This window comes from Accipiter gentilis, chromosome 32 (genome assembly GCF_929443795.1).
Source record: "Accipiter gentilis chromosome 32, bAccGen1.1, whole genome shotgun sequence".
In the NCBI taxonomy this organism is placed as follows: Eukaryota; Metazoa; Chordata; class Aves; order Accipitriformes; family Accipitridae; genus Astur; species Astur gentilis.
In genome coordinates this window covers 20562292-20578685 of record NC_064911.1, presented here as the reverse complement: position 1 = coordinate 20578685, position 16394 = coordinate 20562292, and the positions used below count along the sequence as shown (strand labels likewise).

The 16394-nt window shown below is 50.9% G+C and overlaps 1 protein-coding gene across 1 annotated transcript; it reads right to left on the bottom strand.

Moving 5' to 3' along the window:
- Window positions 1-735: 735 nt before the first annotated feature.
- RS1 (retinoschisin 1) lies at window positions 736-15536 on the bottom strand. Its single transcript, XM_049834889.1, has 6 exons — window positions 15378-15536; window positions 7209-7234; window positions 6792-6897; window positions 2521-2662; window positions 2191-2386; window positions 736-1056 (listed from the first exon to the last, which is right to left on the bottom strand). Exons 1-6 carry the CDS (start codon window positions 15505-15507, stop codon window positions 904-906), a joined length of 753 nt encoding a protein of 250 aa, XP_049690846.1. The 5' UTR covers window positions 15508-15536; the 3' UTR covers window positions 736-903.
- Window positions 15537-16394: the final 858 nt, after the last annotated feature.

The window sequence follows — 16394 nt, the reverse complement described above, 5'->3', positions numbered from 1 at the left end:
GGCAGGGACACGAGCTGTAGCACCCAGGCGGTCACCCGAGGGAGATGGGTACATTATCAAAGCCTCCTCGTGCCCCAAATTCCTCAGGCTGCTGGGGGTCAGGCTGTGGAGATGGAGGCAATTAATGAGACCCAGTCCCTATTCCTGTGCCCAAACGCCCACAGAGAGCAATGCACCCTGGGCTCCCCGAGATGCATCAATGCACAACCAGAGAGGATACGGTGAGGGTTCGGCCACCCGGTGCACAAGGCACCGACGCTGGTCCCAAAAACAACCACAGCAGCTCAGGCCACAGGGGACCTGATATGTGGGGACATGAGGTGATTTGAGAGTGTGAGATACAGGTGCAGCCCCTCACACCAGAGATGGGCCAGATCTGGCCCCAACCCTGTCTCAGGGATGGCAGAGACCGGCAGGAGGAGCATGAGGAAAAGCAGGGTGAGACGTCTGCCCCAGAGTGAGAGCCCTCCCTGGCTGTGGTGGGGCAGCAGGGGGTGCCCGGGCTTGGGGACAAATAGCCCAGCGCAGAGCTGTCCTCCCCCAGACAGTCCAAGCCCTGCCTGTGGACCTCATCTGCGTTCACTTTGGCCGCCACAGCACGCGGCGATGATGATTTCCCCAAGCTAACACCCGGGGCCAGAAGCACCACATCTCACGGGATGAAAGCTGCAGCTATGAACCCTCCCGCCTTCCCCTGTATGTGCCCCACAAACACTCGTCAGCTTCACAGCAGGGTTTAGCTTTATCACCAGGTGTGGTGTGAAGCAACATTTTATTCAAGACAGCCCTTCCCTTTGCAGGCTGGGCATTTACATGGCAGGACCGGGGCCACAGCCGGCGTTGGTGGCCAGGCAGGGCGGCTGCTCAGGTGGACACCTACGCATCTACCCCAGGAGACAGCGCTCAGCCACACTTGCCCAGGCACTCGAGGAGCTCCATGCGGATGGCAATGCGCACGTGCCAGCCCAGTGGGATGAGACGGATGTAGCGGGCCACGATGGGCGGCCGCAGCAGGTTCTGCACTGAGGACGAACGGTCCGAGTTGCCGTAGAAAACCTGGGGAGAGAGGTGTGGGCAGGTGGTTAGGGGGCTGGATGTCCTGCCCGGTGAGTTTGGGGTGCCTGTACAGAGTGGAGGAGGAGGAGGCTCCCTCTCATCCACCCCCAAAATAAAGGACTTTAAAAATAGCTAGATGCAGACAATTTTTGACATGCTGACTGGGTTTTATGAGTAAGTCACTTTTCCTGCATTGTTCCTGTACTATTTCTGTTTAGGCTAGACTTGATCTCTAGACCCCGTTCTCTCTCATCTGCCTTCTTGTAGCAAGGTACCACATGTTTGGAGTGAGCGTGATTGACCTTGACTCTTTGCAGTTCATGAGCTGGGCTCCTAGACACAGCGATATAGACAAAAAATGTGTTTGGGGGCCCTTCTGCCACTGCTTGGTCATGCTGCCATTTCTCCTGCTGCCGTGACCTGTTTTGGGGGGAAAGCTCAGCATCCCCCCAGGGCTGCAGGAACTGGTACTTCAGCAAAGCCACCAGAGCCTCCCATGCTGGGATGAGCAGATGGACACTGAGGACACCTGGGAGGCAGCAGTTGTGGCATCCCCCAGCCCACCTAGGCTGCACAGGGGCCACAAGCACCACCGTAAAGTCTCCCCAGTGCAATTTTTCACTTCAAACCAGCCCCTTATAGGTGCGGCGTGAGACCGGTTCGGTTGTTTGTGACTTAACTAGTTGCAGATTTTGTCTCAGGGGTTTTTCTGCATTGTCACTGTGCGCTAGCACTGGACATACGGCAAAAGGAGGAGCCCCTGTTTTGTAGTGCTCAGGCGTGCTGGGGTTGTGCGGCTGCAGCTGAGAAAGGGGTTTTATCGTGGAGGTGCTGCCTCCCCTGCAATGCCAGCTAATGCCTCCAAGCTTAATCTGGACCCCACTATCATCATTAGAATATGTCAAAAACGTATTTCGTCCTTCTGCGGATGGTCAGCGAGGCACTTACGCTCACCACAGGTGGGGATGCCCCCCTCTGGGCTGTCCCCAGATGTGGGGTGAGCAGCGGGCCCCATCCACCCTGCTGCTCCCACAGAACTCCCCTCTTGGGGCACCTCCCCACCGAGACCCGACGCGTTCACGTCACCAAACACACCACCCCTCCACCAGTGGCCGAAGCGTGAAGTCCACCAACCCGGTTGTTCCCAGTCTGGTCCTTGTAATAAACCCAGTTGAGGTTTTCGTCGGTGCGGTACTGCATGCTGTACTTGGTCATCCACTCATCGGCGTCGCAGCGCCCTTGCGTGAGGATCCCTGAGATCACCTTCACCTCCTTCAGGTCGATCTGCAGCCACTGCCCGTTGTCCTGGTACTTGGAGAGCCACGCGCACCTGGGGGGACACCGCCGGCCCCGCTACATCCTCTGCCGCTGCCCCCCCCGCAGACCCTCCTGTCCCCGTGCTGCCAGGGGTCCCCCACACCCACTCACCCACAGAGCCCCTCGGGGAGGCGTTTTTGGACTCACCCGAAGCCTTGGCCATTGAGGCGGGCCTTGTTGGCCGTCCAGGAGGAGTACCAGCCCGTGTACTGCTCAGGGTTGGAGCAGCTTATCTGGTCGGGGGTGACAGCGCCGGACTCGAAGCCCAGGGGCTTGTGGTAGGGGCACTCTGCAGCACAAAGGAAAAAAATACTTTAGGGGACACAAGTGGCTTTGTTTCCTGCATGTGTTTGAACGCCTGTAGTTGACAGCCCCTGTGGTTTTGGTGCACCCTCTCCTCCCCAGCCAGGATGCTGGGGATGCTCTTAAACCCGGATCACAATCCCTGCAGTATTTTCTGCCCAGGGGCCATGGGGTCCTCATTTCTGACTCTTGTCTCGTGTGAATTTCTAGCTCTCCCCTCTTTCTCAAACTTACTAAACCTGTGCTGCCTGCAGTATTTGGGGGGAGCGGGGGTTTAGTCAGCTGTTGCAGTCCGAATCTCCTTGCAAGCACATGGAAGCAGATCCAGACTGGATCCATCAACCCAGATCCAGCCTCCAAGCTGCCAGCCTCCACCTGGTCCTTGAGAAATGTCTGGCATGGCTTTTCTTGCTGGGCTTTATCTCCTTCTGCTCCTCCATTCACTGTCTTGATTTATGGCTCTGCCTGCATGGCAACACTGCTGAGCCTGCTCTGATCATCCCTCCACAAGCACCCTCAGATCTTCTGCATTTTCTGCTATGGGTACTATCTTTGTATCTGGAAATGATCCTGTCTTGCGGAAAACCTGCGGGTACTCTGGTGCCAGTGAGGTGTAATGCTTGGCCCTGCCAAAGGCTCAGGGATCTCCCTCTGAGTTTTTGCCTTCAGATCTTTAGGCTACCAAACCTGAGCCCACCGCTGTCTTCTGCGAGAGCAGGAAGTACAGCAAGACCTGCTGGCTGCAAAACCACAAGGGGTAGAAATACTCATTCACCATTAAACCTTTCTGTGGTGGGTCACTGCAGAGTGCTCTGGAAGGCAAACCTTTGGTGATGCTGCCATGCAGCCTGCAGGCTGCTTGGACCTAGTTGTGGGTTTTTCTGTTATGATCATTTTTTTATGCAATCAGGTTATCACTACCTATCTAGATACACATAAAGAAGGCGCTCACAAATGTCACATGGGGATTGCCTGGGCAAACATCTATATCATGGGCAGCATTTTCTGATTTTACAGCCTGTGGAGCAGGCGTGATGCCCCCAAGGGTAACTCTGTCACATTTTCCAATTCAGCGTAGTTCATTTCATGGGTTTTGGCAATAAAGGAGCGAGCGAAGCTCTGCACAGCTTCACTCGTGGGTAGGACGTTTCCTCACCTTAGCCATGCCCAACCAACTAGCGTGCTGCCTCACGTTAAAAATGACCGACATGGGGTGTGTCCGCAGGCGCCAGGGCCTGGCATGACTGTGGCCTCCCCGGTAAAACTCCCCCACGCTGCGGCCATGCAGTCGATGCCTCATTAGCAAGCTCCACTGGGTCGATATCATATGCATCAATATCTCATTAACATATCTTGCTCAGTCAGCACCTCATTAACGCATTTTTCCCCACGAAAACACGTTTCCTCCAGGCACGGAAACATCACGCTTTTCCACCACGTTAAAACCCTTGCTCCCCCCCCACCCCCGTGCAAGAGGGCGGCCGAGCTGGGGTGGCCCCGCGTGTTTACTACTCGGCAGCTTATCTCGAACACCACGCAACTTTACTTTTAGCAACACTAATCTGCAGACCACACAACCGTAATGCAATTAGCAGGTCACCTTCTGGTGCGTCCGGCTGCGTTACGCGCAGGGACCCACAAAACAGATTCCTGCTGCCTGCCCGGCCAAACTGGCTGAGCCATTTAACACCGTTACCACCGACCTGGAGAAAACTTGTGCGGTGGTTGCGAGGCCGGCTGCTCCCCGCCGGCTGTGCCGGAGGCAGCTCTGCAACACCTCAACTCGGCAAACCATCCCCAGGCAGCGGGGATGCCAGGCCACACCGCCATGGCTGGGCTGGGCTGGGTGAGCAGAGTGCGAAGTCCCCTGCCCGGGGAGAGAGACAGCTGGGAGATATGGTGACAGTGTTCGTTATTCAGGACACCAGCCTTGATTAGTCTAGGAAGGCGCCTTCATTACTCAGCTACATAATGCTAATGCGTGAGAGCATCCCTCACACCTCGCCTGGCCAGGAAACCTAGAGCCGCTCCTCTCACACACATGTCCCTCAGCCATGGACGGATCAACCAAACCTGCCGTGTCACCTTCCCTTCCTTTTCAAGGGGCAGTGGTTTTAAACAGGAAGAGGGAAAATTTATTTTGGACGTAAGGAAGACATTTTTTACGCCACAGATGGTGGCGCAGGTTGCCCAGAGAAGCTGTGGATGCCCCATCCCTGGAGGTGTTCAAGGCCAGGTTGGATGGGGCTTTGAGCAGCCTGGGCTATGGAAGGTGTCCTTGCCTGTGGTAGGGGAGTTGGACTAGATGATGACCTTCAAAGGTCCCTTCCAACCCAAACCATGGTGTGATTCTGTGATTCCTTGGTGCACATGACAGCAGGGTGGTACCAGGCTGTAGCAAGGCTTCGGATGGAGAATTGTGCACTGTTAAGGTTGAGCAGCAAGAAAATGTGTGGTAGGACCAGGCTGGCATGCCAGGCATAGGTGCTGGTGGGGAGCCACCGTGAGAAGAAGGACTTCCCCAGGGGCTGGTCAGCTGTGCCTCTGCTGTGACGGCTGCGGTTCGGCACTGCCATACGGCTCTGCAGGGTGTGTAAGCATGCCTCACAACGAGATATAAAGTGTCATTTCTGGAGCTTTTATAAGCGATTCTTCTGCATCCCAGGGGCCGTCTCCAGCAAATGCCTTCTTCCTCTTCATACCTGCCCCAGCAGGCAGCCCTGTGAAGCTATCAGCTGCAGAAACTGGAAGGACAGAGCCTGAGAAGCCATGGCCCTTTACTGGGGATGTTTGGGGCTGCTCTGCCCTGGGGGTGAGACACCACCCATGCACAGTGGATGAATCCTCTTCTTGTAGTTTCTCCAGGCAGGAAAGAAGCCTGTGGACAATGCCTAAGCTGGGTGAGCCCCAGGTGGACATGGCCTCCACAGGAGCAGGGCACCCAGTGGGAGAGCTTAGAAGAAGCAGATGGCCCGGCAAGGATGACTGGGAAGCCTCTGCGCTTGTCAGCTCCCTCGCGCCGCAGGAGGGAAACCTTCAGGTCCCACACCAGCGTGGGATAGAAATGCCTGGGGGTTTTCCCCTCGCATTTCCATTTGCGTATGCCTGTAAGCTCTGCCAGTGGTGTCGTATCTTCTTGTCAATACATGTTTTTATTTGCTTTCTAGCCCATCCTGGCTTCCGCTCAGAGCTCTTCCAGGTTAACTCTTTTAACCTCCTCCTCCTTCTGGGCAGCCATGCCAAATGCTGAGCACTGGGGTGGTCGTTTCCCTGGTGTATCTCCCCAGGGGAACCCGCGGGCAGCAAAACACACCTCAAGTTGTTGCACAGCCTCTTGCGGGAGCTGGGAAGAGGTAGTTGCTAGCGGGTGTAAGGGAGGTACCGCTTTCAGCACCCAGCTCCAGAGGGGGTGAACACCTCTGAAAATCTGCGTGACAGAGGCCTGAACAAGACTACAGCTTCTGTGGGACACATGAGCTAAACCTGAGGACCAGCCAGGCACCGATAAAGCCTTGCTGGGGTAACACGTCTGGGAAAATGTGGTGGTTGCAGAGAATAAGGAGGCAAGATCTTGATCAGAAATCTATAAAACATGATCTGTAAGGAATGGCTGAAGGAGCTGGGCAGGGGCAGCCCAGAGAAAACACGATTGTGGTCTTTTACTGTTTAAAAATATGCTGCAAAGAAAGAATAAACTGTTTTCCTTGACCCCTGGAGAGAGGAGAAGCTGTCACAGGCTAAGCTGCAGCAAGAGAGAATGAGCCTAGGTGGTACAAAAGGTTTCCCACAGCAAATCCTGCACAGGGCAGTAGCTGCCCCAGGCAGTTTCTGGGAGCACCAGTGCTGTAGGGACAGGGCAGGCAAGCGCCCGCCGGCACCGGCCAGCCTGGGCCACCCTGGGTGACCTCCCGAGGTCCAGGCACGGCCCCTGCCCCTCTGCCCAACGGTGCAGGGTCACCCCGCACCTCCCACCGGTGCAGCTCCCCTGGCCCCCGCTGGCAGCTGGGTTTGGAACAAGTACCACCATGATGTGCCACCTCTGCAATGCAGGGTGCAACTGGGGAAGCTGTTGAAGATCACCCAACACGGCTAAATTAAGCGCGCTGGCCCATTACCTGGCATGCACTCTAAGCTGTTAGTCCCACTGGACCACACCGAGTTAGGGCCTCCTTGGCAATTGCATTTGCAAGCCTTGCTGTGCCACAGCTCCAGTCTCTCATCCTAAAGAGAAGGTAAAAATCCAGTGATAAATCAACGTAGTCATCGACAATAGTGACACAAGACTAAATCTGAGTCCCGAAGCTTAGACAGACCTCGCGCCCGCCTGGGCTGCTGCACCTTCTCCGAGCCCCGTTCTTCATGCCAGCCTGGCATGAAACGTGGGATGACTCCCTCTTGGATTCAGAGGTCAGAGCACATGCCTGGGCTTGGAGGCCGAGTTGCCATCCCTCCTTCTGCCCCAAGGCACCGGAGCTGGGCAGTGCCGGACCCCCAGCGTTTACCCGGCAGCCAGACCAGCCAGAGAGACTTACCTCTCCCGGGGAGAGGGCCATTGCAGCTGCGGCAGTGGGCATGGAGGGAAGAAGAGAGAGAGAGGTCAGAAATGAACATGCTGCAAGCAAACGTCAGGAAATGGAATGAACATTTACTCCTGAGCTGGGGACAAATAAATCAAGGAAGGACTGATGAATCTACTGCATTTCCCCAGGCTGATTGCCAGGGGAAAGCAAGAGGATGGGCAGGAACAGGGCACTACATGTGCCTGGGTCAGTGCTACTCCTGCACTGTTCTCTTTTCGATGCCTTTGGCATCTCCTCTTTCTGATCAGACGTGCCTGAAATGCCCTGAGGAGACTCATGCCAGCCCCCTTGGTCTCTGCTATACAGCTAATTTTGCTCCTATCCCTTTTTGCTGTCTTCCTGCCCCACAGTTTCCCTTTCCCAGTTTGCCCTTAAAACATGTGAGCTGATGAGCTCCAAGGGTGAAAGCCCAGCCTGGTGCCACTGCAAATCCCCAGTGCCTTTGGAGGAGATGGGACAGCCCGCGAGGTGCCTGGCCTGGCATCACTCCCTCTGGATGGGATGGAGGAAAATTAAATGTCAGTAGGTCTTCCCAATCCATCTTACATACAAGACCCCCTTTTTTTTCTTTCTTAGAGAAAAACAGTTGTTGTGGCCATAGAGGAAGAGCCGCTGTTTTTGTGACATCTGACCTGTTTTATCTCCTGCCTGTCACTGAGTTTTTATGAGCCCTTTCCTTGCTGAAAGGGCTCTCCCACTTCACAGTGAAGTCCAAAGCAGACCATGTTAGTAGCGTTTGGACTGGCAAAATAGTTCCCAGACAACTATGAAAATAAAAAAATTTACAAAAAATAGTGCCAGGACTGCTGATAACTCATCAACACAAGTGAAATGTCAAACATCATGTTTTCAATGCCAGCAGGGAATCTGTTAGCCACCAAGGACCAAGCTATTGAGCAGCTAAAAACTTGCATACAGGATCCATGAGAAACCTGCCATCTCCAAACAGAGGTTTTGTGAACACAAAAAGAGGATCTTTTCACCAAATGAATTAGACTCTGAATTATTCACTGAAATCTAGTTATGATTTATTCATTCATACACTGTCACTTTGCTGAGCCTAGGAAGCTCCAACTAATGCTGGGAATTTACATCTCGCATTTCTATAGCAAGTTTCATCTCAAAATACTCATAAACACTGTGCAATTATAATCATCTGAAATATAAACTATATACAAAGTTCCATTTATTACTGAAATGCAACAGCTCCTTGGGTGTGACACTGAGCCTGAATGTATCAAGAGTCTGAAAGAAAGACCCCAGAAAAGAAAAAAATTATAAAGAAATTTGAAAAACCACCCTTTCTTTAACACAGAGATGGTGTCCTTTGCTTCAGTGTCCCAGCGCAGCATTTCTGGCATCAGGAACTTACCGCATTAACCCAAGGCATCAGCCCTGGCAGAAGAAGTAAACGTTGGTTTACAATAAAAAGACGCGGCTTTTAGTCGGGCCCAAGAGGGAGGGAGGGGGCACCATGACCCCATCGAGCTCAGCAGGAAAATGTGGGTGCACGTCTCCAGGTCTGGCCTCTTGGACAGCGCAGGCTGGGGGCCATGCACAACACCACGCTCCACCTTTCCCAGCACAGATGTTACCCGGCCAAGCCCCGTGACTCCATTGTGCAATGAGAAAACCACGGCGGAGGTGAGAGCGCGAAGCCGCGTGGCACATCGCCACCTCCGTGCTGTCCCACGCGGGGCACAGCAGGTCAACGTACACCCGCGCGAGGGTGGCTCAGGGTAACGCTGCCTGTCCTCGGATCAACACGGTACACAACAGGACTTTATCACCTATCAAAACTGTACCACCCTGGCCAATAAAAGCAACGCAGTGCCTCTCCCGCCGGCTTAATGCTCTGTCTGATGCCGATGCCGGAGCGGCACTGGCACCGGGGCACGGGAGCCGGGCCGGCAGGCGCTCCAGCCGGTGGCGCGGTGGCCTTTCCCAGCAGGATGGGCTCCCTGCTCTGGGAGCACCAGCTGCAAGGGTGCAGGTAGCATTGATACCCTGGGATTTGGGAGCCCAGCTCCCCAGCCAGCATGGCCCACCATGCATCCCCGCCGCCCAGCAATCGCGGAGCAGGTCTGAGCTCCCGGGGCAGCAGGCTCGGCTCCTTCAATCTGCAGGCATTCAAGTTTCATTCAGAGATGTGTGCTCACTATGTGTTCCTTAACCTCTTTATCTGCATCTTTAGAAGACTGATTTTTGTGGACAAAAAACTTTTGTGGGTCATTTCCTATTTTCCTTATGGCGGTTAAATGCACTTTGGCCTGGCAATGACCTGAGAAGTGAGTGGAGCCATGCAGAGGGAAAAGCAAAGGTGCCTGCACCTCTCTACCTCAATACTCGCCGTGGCTCCCCTTTAGCAGCTACAGAGAAAACCTGGCAAACAAACTAGCAAATGAATATACTTTGTATAGGGATAACATATTTGATTATATGTGTGTTGGGTCCATTTGCCCAGCATGAGGAAGACTGTATTGTGGTGAAGCTTACTATTGTGCACCGTGCGCCTGAGGTGGGGAAAGGGGATGTGAATTACCAGACTGATGTAGGGTATTGCTTTGGGTCCATGCTGAGCACTTCAGCACGCCTCCTGAGTCCCTGCCTGGGTATTTGAGAGCCAAGACCAAAATTTGGCACATCATTGACACTTGCAGCTGGAAATCCAATGGCTGCAAGTAAAACAACAGGAAAAAAATGAATAGTTTTCAGGTGGGTGGGTGTACAGTAGCACTTACTCAACCACCAGGAATAAGCCCTCCTGCCCTGGCATTGCTTGGGTGGTTGCACCTGGTCAGCAATGCCTACTCCTGAGCTACAAGAGCAGCTTTTAGGGTTTTTAGGCTTCTCAGCTGGGGGACATTAACTGCAAATCAAGCAAGACTCTGGATTTCAGGCATAAAAGCCCTTTTTTCAATGCAGCCTGTTATTGGGCCAGCCCTGGGACAGGCAGTGGTGCAAAGGCAGTGCTGGCATGCTGCCCCTCCAGCTGTCCCTGCTGGGTTGGGGGCCTCCAAGCGTCGCTGGTTTAAATGTCTCAAATAGGAGATTGACTTTGCTTTTTTGAGCTAGAAGAGGTTAACTCCTAAGGGCTTGCTCCCACCGGTGGCTCAGCCATCCAACTGCTGCCACCTGCGGCACAGGGGAGCAGCGGGATCGGCTTGGGGTAAGCACAGCAGTGGGTCGGCCAAACGTCCTGCCTGGGCAGCGTGGCCTGATAACCCCTGGTGTTGGGAGAGGAGAGGAAAAGATGCCCTTGCCTGCAGTTGGCCAGAAAAAGCAGTAATTGATATATTGTTGTGTTTACAGCTGTGATGGGCCCTGTCCTACAAAGGAAATGAAGAGGAAAGCTGGCTGCCAATACTCTAAAAATGTGATGGGCAGCATGCTTTTATAGCGAGCGTGTTTGCCTTCAAGGAAGGTTACAGATAATTGGTAATTGTAGGTCAGACAGAACGAATTGCTGCAATTCGTGGGAGAGTCATAAGTCCTGCACGGCCGCCGAGGGCTGTTGTTTTAAAAGTACAGGACTGAAAAAAAACCCGCCAAAACATTAAAAAGGAAAGAGCCCTATTTACAGTCCCTGCAGTGCCCCAGGACATTCAGCAAACCATCAGTTCAGTGAAATAAATTATTATCTGTGACTGAGAGGCAGGGAGGTAGGGCATGTGCCTTTCCTGCCCTGCAGCGTGGTGCGCCCAACGTGCCGCTGTGCACAAATGCCACCCCGTAGCGCAGGATTTGGGGACTGGGGCTTGGGCAAGCACCAGGGGAGGATTTTTGCCAGAGCGCCCATCCTGGGGGCTGGGCTTGAGCACAGGCCCTGGGATGGCCCTGCTTGGCACCAGTGAGCAGGATGGAGGGGAGAGAGAACCCAGGGACTGGCCCAGGTTTGGGGCAGAAGGAAAAGAGCTGGCAGAGGCAGTCCTGGGATGCTGGAATAGGGAGGACGCAGGTTTCCTGAGGTGGAAGTGGGATAAAGCAGCGGCCACAACTTGGGGCTAGCTGAGGAAAGGAAGGGACAAGGAGGCTCAGCTGCTGGCATTTTAATGACAGGAACAGGTAACCACATGTCTCAGAAAATTTGTGGTCATTAAGAACGTGGTTAAACAAGAGGAAGAGAGGAGAAAGGTAAGTGTGGGCAGAAGTAACACTGCCAAATGCTGAGCAAATTCCGATAAGGTCAGCTTTGAGAAATCATATTGAATATCCTGACCATAAAGCCATGACGGCAAGCCATCTTTTTTTAGCATGGCTAGAACTAATGACAGATACACAAGTATGAGAAAGCACATTATAAAATAAAACAGGGAAATAGAATATAACACAGAATAAATGTCAGTCACTCAATTTACTGGAATAAGTTCACATAAACCTGGTCATTGCAGACAAAGCATGTGGAAAATGTTAATGACTTTGTTTGCTTATTGACTTCATGATTTAGGTGGCCTAGAAGCTTCAGCTGGAAAATAGTTAATTTTGCCTCTCATCTCTGCAAGCAACATCTCAGTTTAACAGAGCTCAGAGAGACAAGCAAAATTATTTTCTCCCTGCTTCTCCCAGAGGAGAGCGCTCCCTCAGTGATGCAGTGCTTTCCCGGTGTTCTGGCTCCTGCTGCATAGCTGGTCACCTGCTTCCCTTCTGCACGTGTGGGCCATGGGACAGGGGAAAGGAAAGCAGCTGGAAAAACAGAAGAATGTGACTGGGGCCCCAGAAAAAGCCGTCACAGAAACAACAGAGGTGACTGGAGTGAATGGCACTGGTTCTATCGTGTTTTCTGAAAGGCACACCATTGTAAGACCCTGTTTTCCTTGAGCACTGCATTAGAGAGCATCAGGAAGCAGTTAGGTAAGGCGGTCTGTAAGCAACACAGCAGGTCGAGACACTGAAAAAAACCATTGCGGTACCTCTGTGCCCATCAGGTGCTAGTTTGTGGGTTGCTATATTATTAACCTAGGCTATTTTTACATCCCAGCCCTGGAAATCGTGCCAGGCGAGCGAGGTGACTCACGCCAGGCTGCACCAGCCTGAGTAGCAAGGTGCTTTTGGGGAAGCTGCCCCATCCCAGGCCACCATTGCGCGCGGCGTTTTCCCCATCTCTCCTTGCCCTGCGCCAGTGGCGATGGCCCCAGGGACCCCTGCTGCAGCCCTGGCCAGTCCCCAGGTCCTCTCGGCAGGCGTAGCTCCCTCGCCCAGTCCCGTCGTTGCTTTTGTTGTTCCTCCCCCAGGGCTTTTTCCGTGGCCATGCTAAGCGGGCTCCGTGGGACTGTGTCATGCAAACAGTGCCTTTATTTCTAAAAAGTGCAGGCTTAAAATAGTCTTTGGGAGCTATGCTGGCAGGCAGAGAAGACCCCCGGGGCATACGCAGATCTGCGTCCACCGAAAGATTTTGGGAGCCGGGCTGGCCTGGTGAAAACAGGGCCTGTTCGTCCAGGGGCTCTCACCACCTAAAGCCATGCTGGGCCAAATGCTCAGCCTCTTTCCCCTGTAGATGATATTCTGTCCCTGGCACGACCCAGGAGGGCACCACCGCTCCGGCAGACATCAGCCTGCAAGGACTCATCTCTGCTCATCGCCGCCAGGCGCGGTTGGAGCCAGAGACTGGAGGCAAGAGGGCCAGCGTCAGCCTGCAGAGGGGAGAAGGGCTCACACTTCACCTTAAGCTCCTCTCTTGTGCTTTAACATGGCTGCTGTCTTCCTCCACCATTTTGTGGGGATTTTTCATAGTTTTGTTATTTTTGCTTCCACTTCATTTTCTTTATTTGAATTATTTTTATTTCATTTCCATTTTCATTCATTTGCATTGTGTCTTATTTACTGGTATCTATCTGAGAGTGATAAAAACATTTAAATAATGATAATTATACCTATTTAATTCATCATTTCTCTTTTATGCCTGCTATCTCCAACAAAATTTTTCTATGTTGTGAAAATATTTGGAAAAACCTTAAATAATTTGATAAAAAAATCAACATTTCCCCTTTTCTTCTTAAGAGATGTATAATTATCTCTTTTTTTTGAAGTGTTCCTTTGAAAATTTTTGGCAATTTCTGATCTTATTGACATGTTTGTTCCTTCCTGCTTAGAGCTATGCAGAACATTGCCTGCATAGTAATTTCATTAGATGTATTGATTACGCCAAAGAGTGGAACTGAAGATGTTATTTACTGTGATTAGAAGGCAGGTTTGGGCCTCTGATTTTGATGTTTGGGGTTTTTTTGTGTTTTGTTTTTTTCAAAGCTGCAACAAACAGAGGGGGGGGGGAAAGAAATCCGCTCTTTTAAACTGCCGAGGTGTGCTTATTCCCTGACGTGTAGTGAGCACGGATGGAGTAATGCGGAGCGGGCATGTCACATTCAATGTGCTAAAAGCATATTCATGTCAATCCGGGGCTTGGGGTGCTCCCCCTCACCATATGGAGGGGGCCCAGCAGCTGCTGCGGCTCTCGTCGCAGGAGCCTGCCTGCTGCACCATATGCTGCTGCTGCTGCTGCTGTGGTGGTGTCCCCGGCAAACACAAGCCCAGCCAAGGCGCGGGGGCTGGGGGTGCTCCTCTAAGCCATTTGCTCTGCCAGAGAAAATAAGCTAAGGAGCTTTTCATGGCATCGGGGCACGTGGCTCAGAGGACTGACCTAGCGGCACCTTCTCCATGGTGGGAGAGGCAGGAGTGTGAGGGGGGACCTGGGCAGAGGGTCACTGCTCGCTCTTTATCCAGAAGAGGACACTTAGACCACGAAGCAGAGAAAAACAGTAAATTAAGAAAACCAGTAAATTAAGCAAGTAAATTAAATACCAAAGGAGCGATGCCTGGAAAGTGATCCTGCAAGTAATTTTTCACTGCAGGCTCTCTGAAAATATCCTGATGTGTGGGTGTCTATTAAAAGCAAGCTGTGTCTGGGATTGAGAGCAAGGTATGAACCCATTCGAAGGACTAATTGCAGTTATGCCACCCATTGGGAAAAAAATGCTGGCATCTGGGGAAAAACAGCTTTTCAAGAAGCTCAGGCACCAGTAACCTTCCCACGTGAAACAAAGGAGAGCGAAGAGATAAGGTATGAGGAGAATGCACAAATATTTGCTGGAAGATTAAAAGAAAGACCTATTAATTAGAGCGGGGTACAGCCAAGCATAACAGGATGAAATGAAGGCACAGCCAGTTGAGGAATACTTTCTTATCCATGAAATTTGGTAGACCAAAATATTCAATGGAAACGGAGAAGGATAGAAAAAACTAGACAAAGCAAACCACTGAGAATTCAACATCCATGGGGGAAAAGCTGGACTGCCTGATAAATCTGTCCCGCACTCTGACAGATCATACTCTTTTCACACATTAATGTTGGTAGATACTGCCCAGCACTTCTCAAGAGCAGAAGTTTAAGATAATAGCAGCTTTGCTGTTGGCTTCGATGAAGCCATAAGTTCAAACACAACCCAGAAAATTATCTCCTTGTTCCACAGCTGGGTTAATTAAAATGGAAGGAAACTGTGACCCTGAATTTTCTGGCTGCTTCTAGCTCCTGCTTACCTGCTATCACTGCTACATTTCTAAAAAGTAAATTTGAGAAAGCCTCAAAATTGATAAATAGTTTTCCCCTTTTCTTGACTTATGATGGCTTTTTGTTCTTGAAGTGCCTTTGGAAGTCTTTTCCAGGCCAAAATACCTGAAAGAATCTTTTAAAAAAGGCATCAGCAATGTCTTGCTGCTAGAGAAAATGATCAGGTTTTGATTAATAAAGGACCCGTCTTTCATGTTATACTGTACCTCATTTCTCAAATCAGCGTTATTATTTACTCACTGGCTCAGCTGCATGACAATTTTCTTTGCAAATTCATATTTTGACAAATTATATGGCAATTTTTTCACACTGCAATTATTTTGTGAAACAGTTTTACTACTGCATATTCATAGAGCTGTAAGAACGCTGCTCGCTCATGTACATAAATTACACATCTCCTCCACAATTTTGCCTTTCCCTGAATTATTATGCTTCCATGAGAACATAGAGAAGAGCTTGCTCTGTACCCCACAGTCCCTGGCAGAAGAAAGAAGCATGGATGAAACAAGAAATACAAAGAGGGACATCTGAAAGTGCCTCTCAGGAGGCAAACTGCATACCTTTGTACCAGAGAAGAAGAGACAGCAGGACGCTTCCCATCTTGAACCGCATCTTTTCCTTCCTCTTTTGGGAATAGCTCCTTCGCGTGCTGCTCGGCTTGCTGGGAAGGCATGAGATTAACTTAAGCATTGCCTAAGCACCTTACTCTCCTCCATTCTCATGATTTTATCAAGCACCACCAAGCCAACCACACAATTATTGCTGTTGAGCTCTATCCTAGAGGATGTGTCATGTGTAACAGTTTTTTAAAAGGTAAAAAGTACTGAGGTACTGACACTATGAGTGCAATTCTGATTGTGTATGCAGCCATATTTCCAAATAAACAAGGACATACCTACCTAGAAACCACATATACCCCCCACAGAAATGCAGATGTCTAATGCTTATAAAATATACGTAGTATATAGTCTATTGTATGCACTATGTTTTTATTAACGTCCACCCCAATTATTTACCTCTACACTATTGATGCCTTTCCTAATAATAGCTGTGTGTAGAAATCTGCCCTGGCCTTACCGCTCTTTTAGTCACCTAATTGCAAGGGGCTGAAAACCGCAATTAGTAGATCAAACAGAAATAGCACATTTCAGTTGTTTTCTTGCTGAGCTGTAAAAATCTCAAACCAAAAAAGTAAACCTCCCTTTGCTAACAGTTCTACCTATAGCATTTTCTCAACCAGTTTACATCAAAGAGAGTTACACATTTGATTTTAAAATGACTGAAAGATTCAAGACAACAGACTGCTAGTGATTCCAGTAAATCTTGCATCCGTTCCTCCAATCTCTGTTAATTATGTGCAATTAGCAGTGAATTTTTAATGGAGGTTTTTGAAAGCAATTGCTTCAGAAGCAGCTTGCTTTGTTTCAAAAGATCTCAGATTGTATGCGCAGGGAGTAGATTAAAGTGCTGCATAGATCACGTGGGCTGCTGTTGAATTAAGCTAGACCTGTCTCTAGTCTTCTGGTCTACATCCATTCAAAAAATGCTGTGCAAACAAGGATGTTGACTTTTTGTAA

Excerpts from the sequence above, each read along its gene's own strand:
- RS1 (XM_049834889.1), bottom strand. The coding sequence starts at position 15,507 with ATGCTTAAGTTAATCTCATGCCTTCCCAGCAAGCCGAGCAGCACGCGA. Across the intron at positions 7,235-15,377 it reads TCTTCTTCTCTGGTACAAAG|CTGCAATGGCCCTCTCCCCG; the intron begins GTATGCAGTTTG and ends CCACTGCCGCAG. Across the intron at positions 2,663-6,791 it reads CAGCTTAGAGTGCATGCCAG|AGTGCCCCTACCACAAGCCC; the intron begins GTAATGGGCCAG and ends TTTGTGCTGCAG.